Below are 18,964 nucleotides of genomic sequence, written 5' to 3'. Positions count from 1 at the left end.
GTCAGTGGAACGTGCGGTGCTTGATCTCAGGGCCGTGAGTTCGAGCCCCATGTTGGGTGTAGAGATTACTTAAAAATAAAAACTTGAAAAAAGAAGGAGACCTAGACCCACAGATTTGTTTCACCTCACACTGGCCTCTCAGAGCTTCGATTTCCTTTCCTGCACCCCTGGGGCCTGTCATGAAGACAACATATTTGAAAGTGCGTCATAAACTATTAAGTGTTATAGATAATTATTATGAAAGTAATTGAGCAGAGAGCCTGGTGGTTTTGTCTGGTTAGAATTACTGTTCTCCTCCATAACCTGTTCTCCCCATAACTACTTGGCCTTTTAAAAGCTGCTTACCGTGGGGTGGCTGACTAAGGAAGGGTTATGGAGCAAACTGTAGGTATGCAAGCTCTTTGGATGTGTGGCGTGGGCGGTGGGTACAATCCTAAGCTGGAATGCAGGGCGGTAAGAGTGAGACCGAGTGTGTATGTGTATGTCAGAGTTTGAGACTGAACACAAATCTGTTGGTCACCAAGAGTTTGGGATTGCACCCGGGGCCTGGCTTGCCACATTCTCCTAGCACCAACACCCATCTTAATTAGCTACCTCCCACAGGAGGCCCTAGGATCCTTGTTAAGGTCTCTCCATCCACCTGGCTGGGGGAATCATAGCAGGGGCTGGCTGGCAAAGTTGATGAGCCAACGCTAGAGGGGGTGGGAGGTGCAGGAGGTAGTGCTGTCCTGGGCTGTGGGTTTGAAACTCACCAGTCAGGAAGTGAGGCCGACAGACGGAAGGGCGGGCAGGAGCGGTGAGCTCTGAGGCACAGCAGAAGGGGCCTTCTGGGGTTTGGGGACTGCAGGGCCATGGGCTTCAGGACCAGAAGTTGCTGTTAGCCTGGCAAGACAGGTCTGGGCAACATGCATGCCCAGAGGCAGTTGGCTGTTGCTGCAGTGAGAGCAGAAGTCAGACGACACGAGGTGGCCAAGCAGTCTCTAAGCCGCCTCAGGAAGCTGGCAGAGAGGGTGGGCGACCCTGAACTTCGAAACAGCATCCAGGCCTCACTGGACAGTGTGCGAGGTAAGAGAAGGGTTAGCTCCAAACTTGGGTGTCTCGGGGACCAGCAGGGGGATAGAAGGGCTTGCTGTGTCACACGTCACTTCCCAATCAGCCACTTCCTAGTCCTCTAGATGGAGCTGGGACTCGGGGGAAGAATACATTTGGACACGATGGAAAAAGATATGGGAGGTGTCATTCTCCCTCTTTCCCCAATTCTGATCCTTCTCCCAGGGGATCAAAATACAAGTCACTGCTGAGCTGACCTTCTTGGCAATGGAGAAGTGGGTGAGCATGGGGAAGAGAGGCTGTGACAGATCCATGGTAGACTTGGACCCTGCCTGGGGAGTCCAGGGCAGGAAGCAGTATGGGGCAGGAGGTTCTGGGACTGGATAATGTGTCCATTCCCAGGACCCACAAAGGATCGGTGACCTCTTGTTCTCCAGCTGTAGAGAGAAACACACACACATTGAAAATACACCACGCAGAGAATCTCAGGCCCCCAGGCACACACTGCCACTCCTACTACATGCTTTGCACAGCTAAAGTGCAAAGAAGTCCCCAGGACTCTTTTCGGTCCCCTCTCTTCCCTATGCCCCTGTTCCTGTCCTCCCCACCACCCCCAGCACACACACCTTCCGCTCTACCTCCTTAGTGCCATTAGAACAAGTGATGACAACACAGGGAGGAAGTGCTGCCATGGCAACACCATCCGCCACATCCTCCTGCCCACCCCAACCTTCAATCCTGTGGTGGGGCCCCAGCAGGAACAGCTACTCCATATCCACAAGGCCCCACCACTAGGGAACTGGTGGAACTGAAAGTGGTCTCCAGCCTGTTGTCATCCCATTTACCTCTGAGGTGGCAAAGAACGACAAAAGCCAGCTATGTTGTCCGTGAAAGGTGTCTGGGAAGAGCACATCCTTCATCATATCCTGGTCTCTCCCAGCTGCTCCATTCTTAGCTGCCTACTTGGGGTGGAGGTGGGGGGTTGAGAGGCCATTCTTTCCATCAAGGATACCTCCTGCCGGACTTCTCTGACTGCAGAGGCCACCAGACCGTAACTTGGAGAAGGAACATTTGATTCGGGTTCCTCAGGGGACAGTCTGGTCCCCTTCCCGTTGCCTTTCTGAGGCTAGTGCCCCTCTCATCTCCTGTCCCCCCCACCCTTTGCTGAGAACAACCACTGGCAGGTGCCTTACCTACAGCCTCAGTGGTGGAAAGACCACATGGAGGGAGTGGCCCCATGGGGCCTCCCAGGGGAGGAACTCCAAGCCCCATCCCAGTAGAAAAGAAAGAGGGGGAGGAAAAAGGTTTAGTCCAGGTAGAGAAGCTCCACTTAGCTCTGGAGAAGGAGGGAGTGAGGAGGGGTGGAGGCTGAAATCTCCCAGAAGACTCCGCTCTTCATTAGTGAGTTGTTCAACTCCTCTAAGAGTCAGGATTCTGTTCCCACTGAACATAAAGGAAAACTGAGGCCACCAAAGGAAGGAAGGAAAAATTAAGGCAGAATCAACAAAACTCCCTCACCCTCTCTTTCAGAAAAGGCTACTGAAGAGTCTCCTGTCCTGGGAATGGTGTCATCCCAGGGTGGGATGGAGAGAGGGGGTGCTGACCTCAGGACTGGACCCAAGAGGGATTGGGTACAGGTCTCAGGGAGAACAAAGGGCATCCAGCATCCTGGTACCGCCCCCCCCTCACCCCCTACCAGGCCAAGCACGCTGTTGGCTCCTGCCTCCTAGAGCCGCCCACGCCAGCACTTATTATAGTCTCAGCTGCGTCAGGAGGGTGGGACGCCAAATTAGGGGAACACTGAGACTCCCCGAGTCGGGGGGGGGGGGGGTGAGGGGGGTGAAGGGGAGTGAGTTGGGGGGGTGTCTCCAAGCCTTTTGGAAGGCCTCCCACCACTCAGGCCCATCCCTGCCAAGTCTCACTCAGCCTCTGTTCCCCATGGGCCTAACGCCTTCAGCCCTCTCCCCAGGGTAGAGGACAGTGAGTCGAACTCCAGGGTCCCTGGAAGGGTGGTAGACACAAAGCCGACAGACGTTTTTCATTCTATCTCCTCTTTAACCTTCTAAAAGAGCTCCACCTTGAAAATCTCAGGAGACTGAATGGGAACCCAAAAGATGCCGCCTCCCACCTCAACTGAAGGGGTCCTTGTATTCAGGGGTGCTAAAAACCTCACATGTGGGTAATCAGGTTTGAGGATGGTACCTTCCTTAACCCCAGTCCCCTGGCAGATCCCCCCCACCCGTCATACACACAGATTCTCCTCTCTGCTTATCCCCGCTGATTCTGAGGCACTCTTGGAGCTACGGTTGCTATGGAGACTGGATGCATTTTGGTATGGGGGGTGTCAATCTGTAGACATATTCCTTCTCCTTCCACCGCAAGCTGGAGCCTTTGACTCACTTTTTGGCCTGGGGTCCTGGAGCCCTTAGATCTCTCCCCTCCTAAGGCACCCCCCTCCTTCCTATCCTGCTAAATTCCATGTTTGTCCCCATCCCCAGGGAACACTTTACAAGTTCACTTTGGGACAGTTGGGCTCAAGTCGTGGCCCGACCAATGCATCGCCGTGCGGAGGGTGGGGGTGGGCGAGGCGGCTGGGTGATGGGGAAAGGAACAGCGTGCAATTACCTGGGGGAGACAAGGGGTACTGGGAAAGGGATTTCAGGCCTCCCCATTTCCCTACTTCAACTTCCCCCAAATTGGCAGTGACCCCCTAAATTCGCTCCGTTTCCCCCTCGGACCGTCCACCCACGAACTGATTTTTTACCCTGGTCCCTAAATGACACACCCAACAGTCGCGCTCCCTAACCGTGGTGTGCTAGGGGAGGGGGCTAGATTGTTGGAGTAGGTGAGTCCAAGTTCTAGGAAATCCAGCCCAGGATTTGGGAGGGAAATCCAGTCCTGGATTTTGTACCGCCTTCTCAGACAGCGGAGCTGGTGGAGAGAAGGTTGGGGGGGAGATAGGGTGGGGGGGGGCGGGGGGCCGCCTCCTCCTCAATGTGAGGGGAGCGCCCGGACACAGCGCGCATCCGGACCGAGCCGAGCCCCGGCGAGCCCCCCGGACCCTTCGCCGGGATCTCACGCCCCTTCCTTCCCAGACCCCAGACCCGTGGGTTCCCACCCCCTAAGGCTTCCCTCCTTCCTCCCCCGCCGGCGCCTGTATCTCCATCCCCAGCATCCTCCCCGCGCCCCTGCGAATCCCCCGCACGACCAGCCCATTAGCTTCCCACCTTCCTACAGACCCCCCTCCCCGACCCCCATCCCCGGCCCCTGTCCCCTGAGTCCCCATTCCCCGCCCCTGCCTCCCCCGCAGCGGCTCTTCTTCTTCCCAAGCCTCGGGTCCCCCTTTTCTGCCCCCTTTTCCTCCCTCTCCCCTATTTGCCCCCACTACTGTCCTCCCCGCCCTCCTCCGCCCATCTCGGCGCCCCCACCCAGGCCGGGGTGCAAGGTCCGGCGCGCCTCCCTGGAGCAGCACCAAGGTCCCGGGGCTCCAACGGGGTGGGGGCGCAGGGCGGGGAGCATGGGGAGGGGGCGCCCCGTGTGATGGGAGGGGGGCGCAAGCGGAGGCGGCGGAGGCGGCGGCGACAGCGGAGCCGGGCTGGGGGCTCAGCGGGGTCCGGGGGCTGGGGGCAGCGAGCAGGGCGGCCCCATGGCCGGGCCCCCCTGAGGCAGTCCGGGGGAGTCCCCTCCCCTCCCCAGCTCGGGGGTCTCGGGGCCCCATGAGCCGGGGCGCGGGCGCTCTTCAGCGCCGGACAACGACCTACCTCATCTCGCTGACCCTGGTCAAGCTCGAGTCGGTGCCTCCGCCGCCGCCTTCTCCGTCTGCGGCCGCAGCCGGCGCCCCCGGGACCAGAGGTGCCGAGACCGGGGATCCTGGCAGCCCCCGAGGCGCGGAGGAGCCGGGCAAGAAGCGGCACGAGCGTCTCTTCCACCGGCAGGATGCGCTGTGGATCAGCACGAGCAGCGCGGGCGCCGGGGGCGCCGAGCCCCCCGCCCTGTCCCCGGCTCCGGCCAGTCCAGCCCGCCCCGTCTCCCCCGCTCCCGGCCGCCGCCTCTCCCTTTGGGCCGCCCCTCCGGGGCCCCCGCTCTCCGGGGGGCTGAGCCCTGACCCCAAGCCCGGGGGCGCCCCCACCTCCCGGCGCCCCTTGCTCAGCAGCCCGAGCTGGGGGGGGCCGGAACCTGAAGGCCGGGCTAGCGGCGGCGTCCCAGGCTCGTCCTCCCCGCACCCGGGCACCGGCAGTCGGAGGCTCAAGGTGGCGCCTCCTCCGCCGGCTCCCAAGCCTTGCAAGACCGTGACCACGAGTGGCGCCAAAGCCGGCGGGGGCAAGGGCGCGGGTAGCCGCCTGTCATGGCCCGAAAGCGAAGGCAAGCCCAGGGTCAAGGGGTCAAAGAGCAGCGCGGGGACTGGAGCTTCTGCCGCCGCCGCTACCACCGCCGCCGCGGCCACCGCCGCCGCCGGGGGAGGGGGAGCGGCAGCCACGACCTCTGGTGGGGTCGGGGCTGGGTCCGGAGCCCGAGGGAAGCTGTCCCCTCGGAAAGGCAAGAGTAAGACCTTGGACAACAGTGACTTGCACCCGGGACCGCCTGCTGGTTCTCCTCCTCCGCTAACCCTCCCAGCAACCCCGGCTCCAGCCGCTGCTGTCACCGCCGCCTCCGCGCAGCCCACTGGGCCTGCACCTCCAATCACTCTAGAGCCTCCAGCTCCAGGGCTGAAACGGGGCCGGGAGGGGGGCCGAGCATCCACTCGAGATCGCAAGATGCTCAAGTTTATCAGCGGCATCTTCACCAAGAGCACAGGGGGGCCTCCTGGCTCCGGGCCCCCTCCCGGACCCCCGGGCCTGTCTTCTGGCAGCGGGTCCAGGGAGCTGCTGGGCGCAGAGCTCCGCGCCTCCCCTAGTGAGTAGGACCAGGGCCTGAGAACAGGGAGGGGAGGGCATGTGGAATGCTCAGCTTGGGGTGGAGGAGAGGTGTGCAGGGTTGACCTAAGGAAGCTTCTCTCTTGGGTGGGGGGATGAACCTAATTCACTCCACTTCCAAAGACTAAGGGGTCCTGAAAGGAGGTGGGTAGCTACCTTGTGCGACCTGAGAGATGCCTTGATTTCGGAGGGACTCAGAAAGCCTCAGAGTTTTTTGGGAAAATAATGCCCTTGGTCGGAGTGACTGTAGGAAATCGCTCGCAGAGAAGGCTCAGACCCCACTTCCAGTCTCAGCTGGACTCTGGGAGCGTGGGAACAGAGCTTTGCCTTGCCCGGAGGGATATTGAAGGGGAAGGGAATAAAGCAGCCTCAGTTTCTCTTGAGCGCTTGGGGCAGGTGGCAGGAGAGTGACTTTGCAGGCAGCTGCTCGCCAGGGATAGGTCTTCCCTGGGCTGAGACCAGGCTAGTGAGGCAGCAGGGAGGGACTCTAGTTTCTTTCCGTGCAGTGAAGGTGGATTGGGCAGTACGGGAGTGCGGGAGTGCGGGAGTGCGTGGGGGCTGGAACGCGATGAATACTTGAACATGAAGTGAGAGAGGGCGGATGGGAGGCCTCACTTCCCACAGCCCATCCCGTCCCCAGAGCTGCGTTGAAACCCCCAGGGGGCTGCCCTGGAGTGACTCAGGGGGACGGAACTGCTGCAAAGGCAATTTTTACCCCCCAGAGACTTGGGAGGAGGTACCGAGAAGGTACTGGTTTTTTTCGAGGGGAGGGTGTCTTTATTTATTTATTTTTATTTTTATTTTTTTCTGGAAGAAACAGGCTAGGGACTCTTGGTGCGGCTCACACTCCCCGGAGGGGAGGCGGGTTCGGGAGCGGGGGCGGCCCCCGAGGTTTGGCTCTGGAGCGGGTGGGAGCAGATGGCTCCGGATCCCAGAGTTCCCGCCGCAGCTGCGGCGCCCCGGGAACGTCCGGCCAGTGTCAGGCGCGGGGGCTGGACCGGCGGGCGGAAGGAGCATCGTACCCCCGCCCCCAGGCCTGTGGCTTCTCCCGGCCAGGAAACTGAGCCCTTCCCCACACTTCTTTCAGAGGGTGCTTGTGGGGAAGGTGTGGGAGAGGGAAGCATAGACAAATCCAAGCTCCACTGCTCGGGCTGTAGGAAGCGGTCTGGGCCACCATGCTGTTGACCTTGAAAAGGGGGAGGGATATCCCTCAGTTTCTCTCTTGTGAAGTGGAGATTGAGGAAGACCCACTCCCTTCCATGTCCCAGCCCCACCTCCCAGGATCTGCCCGGCAATCCAAGTCAGGCCGGCAAGGAGGAGACCCTCTTCCGTGCTTCCACAGGGAAAAACCCACCACTGTCAGAACCCTGGTCCCCCATCTGGGGCAGGGACTTACGTTTGGGGATGTGCTTTAAGGGAGATGCCAACTGAAGTATTTTTGTCTAGCTGGCTCCGTTGCTAAGCAACCACTGAGCGGCAGCAACAGCTGTGGGGAGAGCAGCGGCTAGGATGGGAGGACTGGGGACCACTCTCAAACCTAGCCTTTCTACATAGTTCTCCGGCCCAGCCAGAGTCCTGGGGGTTAAGGGAAGCTGAAAAAGGAGGAGGGGTGGCTGAGAGGTGGGGATGCTCCTGGGCCTGCAACATCCTCTCTTATGGCTCCTTTCCTATTACAGAAGCTGTGGTCAATAGCCAGGAATGGACTTTGAGCCGCTCCATTCCTGAACTGCGCCTGGTAGGTAACCGAGTCCCTTAGTCTGTCTGAGGGCCGACATCCCACCCACCTCACTCAAGTCTCTCCCCTTCACCTCTTCCCTTCCCTGTCTCTGTGGGAATGGGGAATAGTTTTCCAGTTCTCCTGAGATCCTGCCTTGGTAGCACTTTCCTGGGGCTTGATCTATCCTTACAACTTTTTCTTCTCTAGTCTCTTTTTTCTTGTTTGTCCACGGTCCTCCTCCAGGCTTCTCCTCATTTCTGGCATCTCCCCTTTAGCTTTTCATGTTCTGTTGCACAGAATTGGGTAAAACTTTCCAACCAGTGTCTAGGGCTGTGACGTGACCACCCCCCCCCCCCCACACACACACACATACACAGTACTGGGTTGCTGAAAATCTTCAGCCTGTGGTCCACTTTGAGCTTGGGATCCTTTCTTACCATGCTCATCTGATCTTCCCGAACGTTGTCACCTGACCCACCATCATCTGGTCCCTGCTGGCTCCTGCTTGGATGATTTAACACTGCCAGTCTTTGAGTTCTCTGGAGCGTTCAGGCCCAAGCATTTGGCCTCCTTTTAATTCTCACCATCTCTACTCCACAATCTTGTTCTCAGGGCGTGCTGGGCGACGCCAGGAGCGGGAAGTCATCTCTCATCCACCGATTCTTGACTGGCTCATACCAGGTGCTGGAGAAGACAGAAAGTGAGTTCTCGGGAGCCATAGGAAGCTAAGGCTTTGGGTCAGGAATCCAGGATCAATGACTAGGCAGCTTTGGAGACCTCTGGAGGAAAGGATGCAGCCATAATAGCTAAAGTACAAGAAGCCTGGGGAAGCTTCGTGACCTGTGACCCCTGACCTACTACCACTTCCAACCCTCCTGGACAGGTGAACAACACAAGAAAGAGATGTTGGTGGATGGACAGACTCATCTGGTGTTGATCCGAGAGGAAGCCGGGGCACCTGATGCCAAGGTGAGAGCTAAGGTGTTGGGGTAGGCAGGCTGGCTGGGGTCGGCAGGGGCCGAGAGAGAAAGCTCTAGTTCCCCAGACCTCCCTGGGCATCATGTCCAGAGGAGTGGACTTGTCTGACCCTCCCTTTGCTCCCTCACGCCCCGCAAGTTCTCAGGCTGGGCAGATGCTGTCATTTTGGTCTTCAGCCTGGAGGATGAAAACAGCTTCCAGGCCGTGAGCCGTCTCCATGGGCAGCTGAGCTCCCTTCGGGGGGAAGGACGAGGAGGCCTGGCACTGGCACTGGTGGGGACACAAGGTAAGGAGGGTCTGGGGAAGCACAGCTTTCAGGGGAGTCCTTGAGACGGCTGCTGAGGTGTTGCCCAACATAGGTGAGAGCATGGTGAGGTGTGGAAATGGCCCTGGGACTGCAGTAACCCCCTGGAAGGAGGCTGGTCTCCAAATAAGGGAGCCATTAAACCAAAAAACCAAAGCAAACAAACAAAAACAAAAACAAAAACATCCCCGGGTCTGAACAGAGAAAAGAGGACTCTTCAGGAAGGAAGGGACAGCTATCACAGCAATCTCCATTCTTCTGAGGTGTCACTCACCTTGTGTTCTCACACTGTCATTTCCTGTCACCACCCTGGGAAACAGAAAATCTCAGGCTCCGATGTGGACAGGAGCCTTCCATCTTTCCCTTGGTTCAGCTGGGTCAGGCGGACACCTTTCAGAGGAACGTATCTAACAAAGAGAAAGCACGAATGAAATGATGGCAAAAATAAAGGGGGCAGAGAATTTTTATAGAATTGTAAAATTCTCACAGAAGTGATTCAGAGGCACTCAGATGCCACCATGGCCCCGTACCCACCGGTATTGAGCTGGCAAGACTTTCTGTCTGTAGGCCTATGCTGCAGGGGCCCGTTTCCACCTGCCGCTTGCCTCCTGGTTCCTTGCTGCCGAGGGAACAGTCCACCTGTTGCCCGTGGACATTCAGCCTTTTCCTAGTTCACACACCAGATGACCTCCCACTCAGGTCAGGGCTCACTGGGTTTGCAGGGCAGGGCGATGGTCACTTGTGAGTCTCAGCCACTTCAGACCTTGTCAGGAAACTCTCCTCACCTCTCGAGTATTCTTTGAAGACACGTGCACAGAGCTCACCCAGCCTACTCATACCGCAGCTGGGCTTGTGAGCCGGGCCCTGCATTCGAAGAGGAGGGAATATTCTCTCATAACCTGTCCTTAGTGGGCCCAGCCTGGGACTGGAGCCAAAGGGAGAAGAAAGTAGGAAAAGTGGCGGGAAGGCCCCCTCGTCCGATCCTGCCCCTTTCCTGTCCCCTCAGACAGAATTAGTGCTTCCTCCCCTCGAGTGGTGGGCGATGCCCGGGCCAGGGCTCTGTGCACGGACATGAAACGCTGCAGCTACTACGAGACATGCGCCACCTACGGGCTCAATGTGGACCGGGTCTTCCAGGAGGGTGAGCACGGTGACTCCCCGGACACGTGGGAAGCCAGGAGCTGAGGGCCTGGGGTATTCTTTGGGCATCGAGGCCGCTCCCAGTGAGTGACGGGAAATTAGCCTGCATGGGAGGGAGGAGGGATCAGAGAGGTCAGAGAAGGTGTGCTTAATACCCACATGGTCTTTCTGGGCTGAATGAGCTGCTCAGGCTACAGGTGGCATGAAGGCCATGGTAAAGTTGGCACCGGTGTTATCTCCTGGGGAGTTCTCAAAACTGGGCAACAGAGGCGGGGGGTCTTGGGTATCTGCCCCGTTCATGCATCCTTCCTTTCCCCCTTCCTTCAGTGGCCCAGAAGGTGGTGACCTTACGAAAACAGCAACAGCTTCTGGCTGCCTGTAAGTCCCTGCCCAGCTCCCCAAGCCACTCAGCGGCTTCCACTCCTGTAGCTGGACAGGTGAGTTGGGGTTTCAGGGTCCACAGCTGGTAAGATGCAGAGGAGGGGCTGGTGATCCAAGAACAGGTACAGAGGACCTAAGGAGGTGGGGGAGGGGGACAAATGGATATGGCGTGACACCATTTTTTAAAAAGGGCACTGGGCTGGAAATCAACCAGGTTTGAAACACTGTAATGTCCTCGAGCACCCATACCTCCCAAGGTTTCAGGAAGATCGTATGGCATGATACTTGCAAAACCTAAGGCACTATGACAGTGAGGAGTTTTATTATTAATAATAATACAAGTCAACAGTGATGAGATCAAGGAGTGTCTCAAATCCCTCATCACTAGATGTAACTCTAGCTTGGTGGGGCGGGAGCATCTCAACTGTTCTGCTGACTCCTTCATCGATCCCCAGGCTAGCAATGGGGGCCACACTAGCGACTACTCTTCCTCCCTCCCATCCTCACCCAATGTGGGTCACCGGGAGCTCCGAGCTGAGGCAGCTGCAGTGGCCGGATTGAGCACTCCAGGGTCCCTGCACCGGGCAGCCAAGCGCAGGACCAGCCTTTTTGCGGTATTGGACACGATGACTCCCCCATCCTCCTGTTCCCTGTTCCCTGCCCATCTTCCCTGGTCCCTAGACTCCTCTGTCGAGCCCATTTTCATCGTCTTCCCCATCCTTCCATCAGTGGATCCCTCTATCCGTTCTCTAACTGATGCCAATAACCATTCCAGAATCGTCGGGGCAGTGACTCTGAGAAGCGCAGTTTGGACAGTCGGGGAGAGACAACAGGGAGTGGGCGAGCCATCCCCATCAAACAGGTGGGTGGTCCAGGGGCTGGGGGCAGGTTGGGGCAGGTAGCTGGTCTTGACTGGCTTTCCTCCCACATGTCTCTTTCCGTACTCCAGAGCTTCCTACTGAAGCGAAGTGGCAACTCCTTGAACAAAGAATGGAAGAAGAAATACGTGACCCTGTCCAGTAACGGCTTCCTACTCTACCACCCCAGCATTAATGTGAGTGGCAAAGATTGGCTGGACCACACTGGCTAGCCTTGGACACCCTTCTGCCTCTACCGGTCTGTGCTCTCACACACGTAAATGTCATTTCTGGGCAAGCCCTGGTCCTGTTCTCTTAAGTTCAGTAGCCATGTGTGAGGCATCCACCGTGCACCCATGCTGGAGATGGGAAAGTAAAGACATCTCCCCAGGAACTTGCAGTTTAGTGGGAGAGCATGGAGGAAGGACCTCCACTGGGTCTGCCATCCAGGGAATACTTTCTGGAGGAGATAGTCGCAGGCCAGATCTGTTGGGCCCATCCCCTAGAAGCTCGTCCCAACACAGGCAGCCCCCAACACGGTGTCCCCTCTCTAGGACCTCTCCAGCCCATACTCTTGGCCACTTCCCAGCAGCACCAAGGACCTCAGCCTTCCCGTACTCTCAACCCCTGTCCCCCTCCAGGATTACATCCACAGTACCCATGGCAAGGAGATGGACTTGCTACGAACGACAGTCAAAGTCCCTGGTAAAAGGCCCCCAAGAGCCATCTCTGCTTTTGGCCCCTCAGCCAGCATCAACGGGTTGGTCAAGGACATGAGCACTGTGCAGATGGGTGAAGGTCCTGGTGAGTGGTTCTCATGACAAAGAAGCAGGAGAGGGGCCAGAGCTGGGGGAGAAGGAGGAGGAAAGTGGGGGCTGGGACTGGGTAAGTGGGAGGGTAGGTGATAAAGAGGGACTACATAAGGAGTGGGGCCCAAAGACAGAGGGGCTCGCTGAAGCTTTATCTTGTTCCCCTTCCTACAGAAGCCACCACTCCCACCCCAAGCCCCAGCCCCAGCCCCAGTTCCTTGCAGCCACCACCAGACCAGACATCCAAGCACCTGCTGAAGCCAGACCGGAATTTGGCCCGAGCCCTCAGCACTGGTCAGTGAGGACCCACCCTCCATCCACTGTCTTCCAGATCTGAATGGGATGTGGGTGGGAAATGAACTTGGGGTAGAAGCTGGGAGGCTGGAATCAGTGCATGAGTGGATACACTGAGCATCTGCTGGGTGCCAGGCACCAGCTCAGTCATACTATGATTATCATAGTGGTTAAACACAAGTGGGTTCTAGAGCTAAATTGCCTGAACTTAAATCCTGGCTTGCCACTGGGGCAAGTTGCTTGACCTCTCCATGCCTCAGTTTCCTCATCTGTAAAATGGAGATAATAGATTCTATCTCAGAAGTTGCTTTGAGGCTTAAACAAACTGAGAACGTTGTCCAGCACATAGCCAGCCATCAGTATTTGGAATGTTTGGAGGTATAATATATGTACGTATATATGTGACAAGTAAATGGTAACAAATCATCCTCACAACAACCTTGTCAGGTCAAGATTGTTATCCCCATTCTAGGGATGAAGAAACTGAGGCTCAGAAGATTAAGTGACTTGCTCAAGGTCTCAAGGCCAGTCAGTGGCAGAGCCAGGATCTGAGTGCAGGTCTGACTCTAAACCACTCATCTGCCCACCTCCCCAGGAATGATCAAGGGGGACCTCCTGGAGAGGAGGGGGACCCAAGCTAGTTCAGGGGAGGAGACAGGCTATGGAGAAATCAGGAAATCTGTGGAGGGGGCAACTGAAGTAGCTCTGTCCCCCTCCCTAAGACTGTACCCCATCTGGAGACCTGAGCCCCCTGAGTCGGGAACCCCCTCCTTCTCCCATGGTGAAGAAGCAGAGGAGGAAAAAGTTGACAACACCGTCCAAGACCGAAGGCTCAGCTGGGCAGGCTGAAGGTGAGGCCCTGGTGGGCAGTTCCACTCCCACCCTGGACCCTCACCCCCAACTCCAGATCCCCGGCCTAGCTGCTTCAGGAGGAGGAAAAGTGCCTGAGCTGAGTGCTTGACTATCATAACCACTTTGCACATAACTTAGTAAGAAATGGATGAAGACCACTCAGCTCCTGTCCCTCCTCCCGTTCGCCAGACGATGCCTTTTACCCAGTAGTTCCCAGCCCTGCCACTCCCCATCCCAATGTCCCCCATTAGTCTGTAGCTCCTGTCACCTCTCTTAATGACCCTCTGGTTTCTGTTCCTGCCCTCAACTCCACTTGCCATCCCAGTCCCTGCACCCAGAACCCCCTATGGTCCCCAGTGACTCATCACCTGACTTCAGTGTCCCCCAGTGACTCCTCAGCTCCTGGACTCTGCGCCCACCCAGCCCCTGTTCCCCATAACTTCTCATGGTCACCAAACTCTGCCAACAGCCCTTGACCACAGTGATCCATATTCCTGCCCCCGGTGACCTCCCCAGACCCCTGAGACTCCTCTGGAACCCCAGGACCTCCTTGTCCCAGGCCCATGACTCAGCTTCTGCCCCCTCTCCCTGTGTTCACTCAGATCCCTTCCCTTCCCAGAGACCTGGCTCCTCATTGGTCATGATAACTGGTCCCCACGCCCTGCTCTCTGCTGGGTGCTCAGACCCAGGTTCCAGATCTGCCTACTCTCATGGCTCTTGGCTTCTGCTCTACTCTGCTCCGGGGCCACTGACTTTAGTTCTGCTTTCTCTCCCCATCTGTCTGTCCTGCTTTGTCTCTGGCACTCTGTCACTATTTCTCTCCATCTCTCCATCTGCCTCTCTTTTTCTCCTTTCTTGGTCTCTTTCTCTGTTCTGCTCTCCATTCTATCTCTATCTCCTTCGCTTCGGGAAACCAGCCAAGCGCAAAATGTGGAAACTAAAATCCTTTGGTAGTTTAAGAAATATTTATAAAGCAGGTAACAAGCGGGGAGCTGGGAGGGGCGCTCAGCTGGGGTGCAGATGGGTGGGGGTGCCCTTGCCTCCCCCTGCATGTGCTCGGGCTTCCTGCTCTCCCCCACCTTCTGCTTCCCCAACCCCTCTGCCCCACTCCCAGGGGCTTGGGATGGACATCAGGGAGGAAGGGTTTGGGGAAGGCAACCCCTGTTTGAACCCTGTCCCTCATGACCCTCATCCCATCCACCCACCCAGAGGAAAACTTCGAATTCCTGATCGTGTCCAGCACTGGTCAGACGTGGCACTTTGAGGCAGCCAGTTTTGAGGAGCGGGATGCCTGGGTCCAGGCCATCGAAAGTCAGATCCTAGCCAGTCTGCAATGCTGTGAGAGCAGCAAGGTCAAGGTAATGGTCGGGGCGAGGGTTGTGGGAGAGCAGAGATGAGTGTCTCAAGAGTCTGGAGAAGGGCTCAGAGGGAGAGTCAATACAAACCCCAACCCTTTCTGCAGCTACGCACAGACAGCCAAAGTGAAGCGGTGGCCATCCAGGCGATCCGGAACGCCAAGGGCAACTCTACCTGCGTGGACTGCGGGGCCCCCAGTGAGCGCAAGGGGGCAGCGGAGGGGTCTGGGAGGGAATGTGATTCGCTGGAGTTGGCGAATGCTGCCTGTCCGGCCAGAAGCCAACCTCTGCCCTCCCTCCCCAGACCCCACGTGGGCCAGTCTGAACCTGGGCGCACTCATCTGCATCGAGTGTTCTGGCATTCACCGGAACCTGGGCACACACCTGTCCCGAGTTCGTTCTCTGGACTTGGACGATTGGCCTCGGGAGCTGACCCTGGTGCTGACAGCCATTGGCAATGACATGGCCAACCGCGTGTGGGAGAGCGACACGCGGGGCCGCACCAAACCCACGCGGGACTCTTCTCGGTACGTGTGAGGGAAGGGGGTCGCTTAGAGTGTGCGGATCCCGAGAGGTTTCGCCGAGGAAGGGGCAGAGGTCCTGGGTGACGGTCCCTAGAGCCCTTCCCGTTCATCCTTGGTCTTGCAGGGAGGAGCGGGAGTCATGGATTCGCGCCAAGTACGAGCAGCTGCTATTCCTGGCGCCGCTGGGCACTCCAGAGGAGCCTCTGGGCCGCCAGCTGTGGGCCGCGGTGCAGGCCCAGGACGTGGCCACCGTTCTCCTGCTTCTGGCCCATGCGCGACACGGGCCCCTCGACACCAGCGTAGAGGACCCGCAGCTCCGCTCCCCCCTTCACCTGGCAGCCGAGCTCGCCCACGTGGTCATCACGCAACTGCTGTTGTGGGTACGTGGGGGTGCTGGGGTGGGGAAAGGGGTCTTTGAGAGCTCCACCTAGGAAACAGCCAGGAGCGGGGGATCCTGGAAGCGGGCCTGGAAATTGTGGGGAGAATGTCTGCGAGTGTAGGCCCTACGGGGACGCTTGGTGACGCGGCCGTTTCTGTCCTCTAGTACGGCGCCGACGTGGCCGCCCGCGACGCACAGGGCCACACGGCGCTGTTCTACGCCCGCCAGGCTGGAAGCCAGCTGTGCGCGGACATCCTTCTCCAGCACGGCTGCCCGGGTGAGGGCGGCAGCACAGCCACCACCCCCAGCGCAGCCACCACCCCCAGCATCACCGCCACGCCCAGTCCCCGCCGCAGGAGCAGCGCCGCCAGCATGGGCCGTGCCGACGCCCCCGTCGCGCTGGTATAGTTGCCCAGCGGGAGAGACACCCCCACTCCCACGCGGGCCGGGCACGACCACACCGGGTGGACCGCTGGACAGATGCACCCACTCACCTCTCTAAACCGCACCCCGCCCCACGGGAGCACTTCTTTCCCCCACGAGGGCACAGCCCCCACGCCTCCCAGAAGACACAAACTCACCTCCCTCTCCCCAAAAAGGCATGGAGACCCCAGCTCAACACGCCCCCTTTCCACCGTTTCCACACTTGGATTGCGCTGGGTCTACCCACTGGGTGTCTGCGGAAGCAGACGCCCTGTCGCGGTACCCGCCGCAGGGAGCTTGGCTATGCCCGCTCGCGCCCCCTAGGGGTGGAGGGGGGAAGACCCAGTCCTGCTTGTGCTCGACAATCCCAAGGCTGGAGCACAAACCCAGGCTGGCTCCTGGGGCGACGCCACGCCAGGGGGAGGGGTTAGTACGCGGGAGGGCTAGCCCCGGGACTTGGGGCCAATACCCGGGCCCCCACCTCTTCCATGCTAATCTCACTGCCCAGTGAAGGGGGAAGGGCAGCGAGGGGCAGGACCCCTGCTGCCCAAGGGGGTAGGGGGGTCCCCAACCCTTTCCGTGAAAGGGACCATGAGGAGTGGAAATCAGGACGTCCCCCCACACCCACCCATGGATGGAAGCTAAAGGGCTGGGGGAGCCAAGAGCTTGGGTCCCTCCTCACTACTATCTTGGGAGGGAGAAGAGAAGGAGCAGAGCGGGCTAAGGGGACTGGGGAGGGACCTTGTAATTTATTGCTTTGTTCCCCAACAAGGGGGCAGGGGCGGGCAGGGGCTCGGGGAGGGCGTTTCTGGGTAGGGGAAGCCAAGGGTGGGCAGAGGGTGGGGTGGGGTGGGGGTGCTCTCGGGTTGTGAGTGTCTGTGACCGTGACTGCGTACCTGTGACTGTGCAGCGCCCGTGGTGATCTGGGGTAGGGGGCACCCCTACAGTGGGACCCCTCCCCCACTATTCTTCCTGTCCAGTCCCTCCCTTCCACTGGAGCAGCTCCAGACCCGTCCTTCAACCCCATGATCCCTCCCAGCCAGAGCTAAGAGGATGTGAGGTGGCTGGGAGGGTTACCAGGCCTCCTTCCCCATCCCCAGAAAGGGGGTGGTGGGGTGGATTTACCTGGCCCAGCCCTGCCTCCTTTAATCAATCCAGCCCTTGGGCCGTCTGTGTCAGTGGTTTCCGGTCTTTTTTCTTTTCTTTCTTTTCTCTCTCTCTCTCTCTCTCTCTCTCTCTCTCTCTCGGCTAAAATATTTTTCAAAGGACCAGGTAATTTTGGGGAGGGGAGAGGGATGGGGGCACGGGAAAAGGCCCCCATCTCCTCTGAGGCAGGTGGTGTGAATCTTCTTCAACAGCAATTAAAGAGGAAGTGATTTTGTCTAGGGGTTGAGCTGCTGGTTTGTTCTCTAAGAGGCGGGTCAGGGAACGGTCTTGGTCAAGGTGGGGAACTGGAGGCGGGGAGTGGCCCAGCGGAGGGTGCCTTTGCCGGGGCTGGTGACAGGGCAACATCCAGGCACGAGGTGGCAGGTCAGATACTTCATCATGTGGTGGAAGGAAACAGGCAGGGCAGAGCCACAGTGGGGATCCAGGGAGCAGAAAAGTCAATGACTCCCAAGATGACCCTGTTTCTGGGAAGGAGCTGCCGTATGGAACTTAGGGGACTCTGAGGACAGGGGAGAGGCTGCTTGGAGAGGCGAACAGAGGGGGTAGCTTTGGTTGAGAGCAGGAACCTTGGAGTCAGATCTGAATTTGAAACCAGGCCCTCCACTTCAAGGCTGGGTGGCCTTGAGCGGGTTACCTTGGTGGCATCTGTTTATTTGTAACCTGAACAATATCTGTTGAGAAGGACCTGGTAAGGACTCCAGCACTGGCCGGGGAGGACCACCCTAGGTACCCGATACCAGAGGTAGAGCTCATTATAGTAAGGACCTGGGGACAGAGGTAGAAAGTCTGTCTCCCAGCCGAAGTCCGCGGTGTCTGCAGACTCCATGCCCAGCTGCTGTGGACATCTGCCCACCTCCATGTCATCTACAGGGCCACTGAGGCCCCAGCAGACTGAGGCCAGTGCTGCCCCAACAGCTGCAGTTCTTCTGGTTCAGCGTGTAGCCAATCCTGTTTGTCACACGCAGCAGAAAGCATTTGCCCTGATAGAAGGACTAGGTGGAGTGGTGTTGGGCCGGCAGCCAGCGCAGGTTGGGCACAGCCACTGCACGTTGTCAGTCAGTGGCCCCGCGTCTTCTGGTAGAGGCCCCTTCCCCTCAGTCCCACGACGACGACGTACAGCTACAGGTGTGCCATGAAGCTAACAAGGTGTGGCTGCAGCGGCAGGTCCAGGTCCCTTTCACATGGAGGCCCTGATTCTCCAGGATTCTAGGCCGAGCGATCACCCAGCACAGCAGCCTGACACAGGAAAGGTGAATGCAGGGTCGCAGGGGCAGTGACAGGTGCAGATGCAGAGGCATAGTTTGGGAAGGCAAAACGAAAGGAAGAGGGGCAAGTAGCAAAAGAGACTCAAACAGGAACGCCTGGCCCGTCTGTCTTTTGGCTCAGAGACCCTGGACTCCCGCGCTCCATTTCCACTTTACTTCTTAGTGGCAAAAACTCACTCCCTTCCTCAGAAGCTCAGTGTGAGAGAGTGTGAATGAGGAGGAAGTAAGGACCCTGGAGAGCATGAAATCACCACAGGGAACCATGGGCCGGTGGGAAGTTCATTTCCAGCCTGTGGCGGAAGGTGGTCAAGGTGTCAGCAACTCCCCGCAGCAAATCCCAACACTAAGTAATCCACTGAATTCTTTTTATCATGGGCTGCATCTTTGGCCTTGTGGGAAATATAAAGGGTGTAGTGGATGGAATGACAAAAACGTCAAGCCCTCCAGGCTGTGCAGAATAGGATTCTAGAAGGAGACTCCCTGGGGTGTTGGGGGGTTGAAGGGGAGCTGCTGCCCTTTTACATCCATGCCATGCCCGGCTCACCTTGGGTATCCT

At 58.2% G+C, this 18,964-nt stretch overlaps 1 protein-coding gene across 4 annotated transcripts; it reads left to right on the top strand.

Moving 5' to 3' along the window:
* Positions 1 to 770: 770 nt before the first annotated feature.
* Positions 771 to 17,364, top strand: AGAP2 (ArfGAP with GTPase domain, ankyrin repeat and PH domain 2). Of its 4 annotated transcripts, none has more exons than XM_027071385.2 (19): positions 772 to 1,065; positions 7,640 to 7,698; positions 8,293 to 8,380; positions 8,564 to 8,649; positions 8,797 to 8,944; positions 9,969 to 10,103; positions 10,430 to 10,539; positions 10,939 to 11,097; positions 11,259 to 11,345; positions 11,433 to 11,537; positions 11,982 to 12,144; positions 12,324 to 12,443; positions 13,166 to 13,294; positions 14,213 to 14,272; positions 14,505 to 14,653; positions 14,758 to 14,848; positions 14,955 to 15,177; positions 15,299 to 15,554; positions 15,719 to 17,364. In XM_027071385.2, the coding sequence occupies exons 1-19, from the start codon at positions 906 to 908 to the stop codon at positions 15,959 to 15,961; spliced, it is 2,571 nt and encodes an 856-aa protein (XP_026927186.1). In that variant the 5' UTR covers positions 772 to 905; the 3' UTR covers positions 15,962 to 17,364. The 4 variants fall into 4 exon arrangements, with proteins under 4 accessions (XP_026927187.1, XP_026927186.1, XP_026927185.2 ...); XM_027071382.2 differs by lacking the exon at positions 772 to 1,065 and adding an exon at positions 4,008 to 5,943; XM_027071386.2 differs by lacking the exon at positions 14,213 to 14,272 and having other exon boundaries at positions 771 to 1,065.
* The last annotated feature ends 1,600 nt before the right edge of the window (positions 17,365 to 18,964 follow it).

Source organism: Acinonyx jubatus, chromosome B4 (assembly GCF_027475565.1).
Source record: "Acinonyx jubatus isolate Ajub_Pintada_27869175 chromosome B4, VMU_Ajub_asm_v1.0, whole genome shotgun sequence".
NCBI lineage: Eukaryota > Metazoa > Chordata > Mammalia > Carnivora > Felidae > Acinonyx > Acinonyx jubatus.
Note: the sequence above shows the minus strand (reverse complement) of the source record. Positions and strands in the feature narration are given on the sequence as shown.

Coding starts and splice junctions, on each gene's coding strand:
- AGAP2 (XM_027071382.2), top strand. CDS start 4,767: ATGAGCCGGGGCGCGGGCGCTCTTCAGCGCCGGACAACGACCTACCTC. Junction 5,944..7,639: donor AGAGCTCCGCGCCTCCCCTA/GTGAGTAGGACC, acceptor TTCCTATTACAG/AAGCTGTGGTCAATAGCCAG. Junction 14,654..14,757: donor GTGAGAGCAGCAAGGTCAAG/GTAATGGTCGGG, acceptor CCCTTTCTGCAG/CTACGCACAGACAGCCAAAG.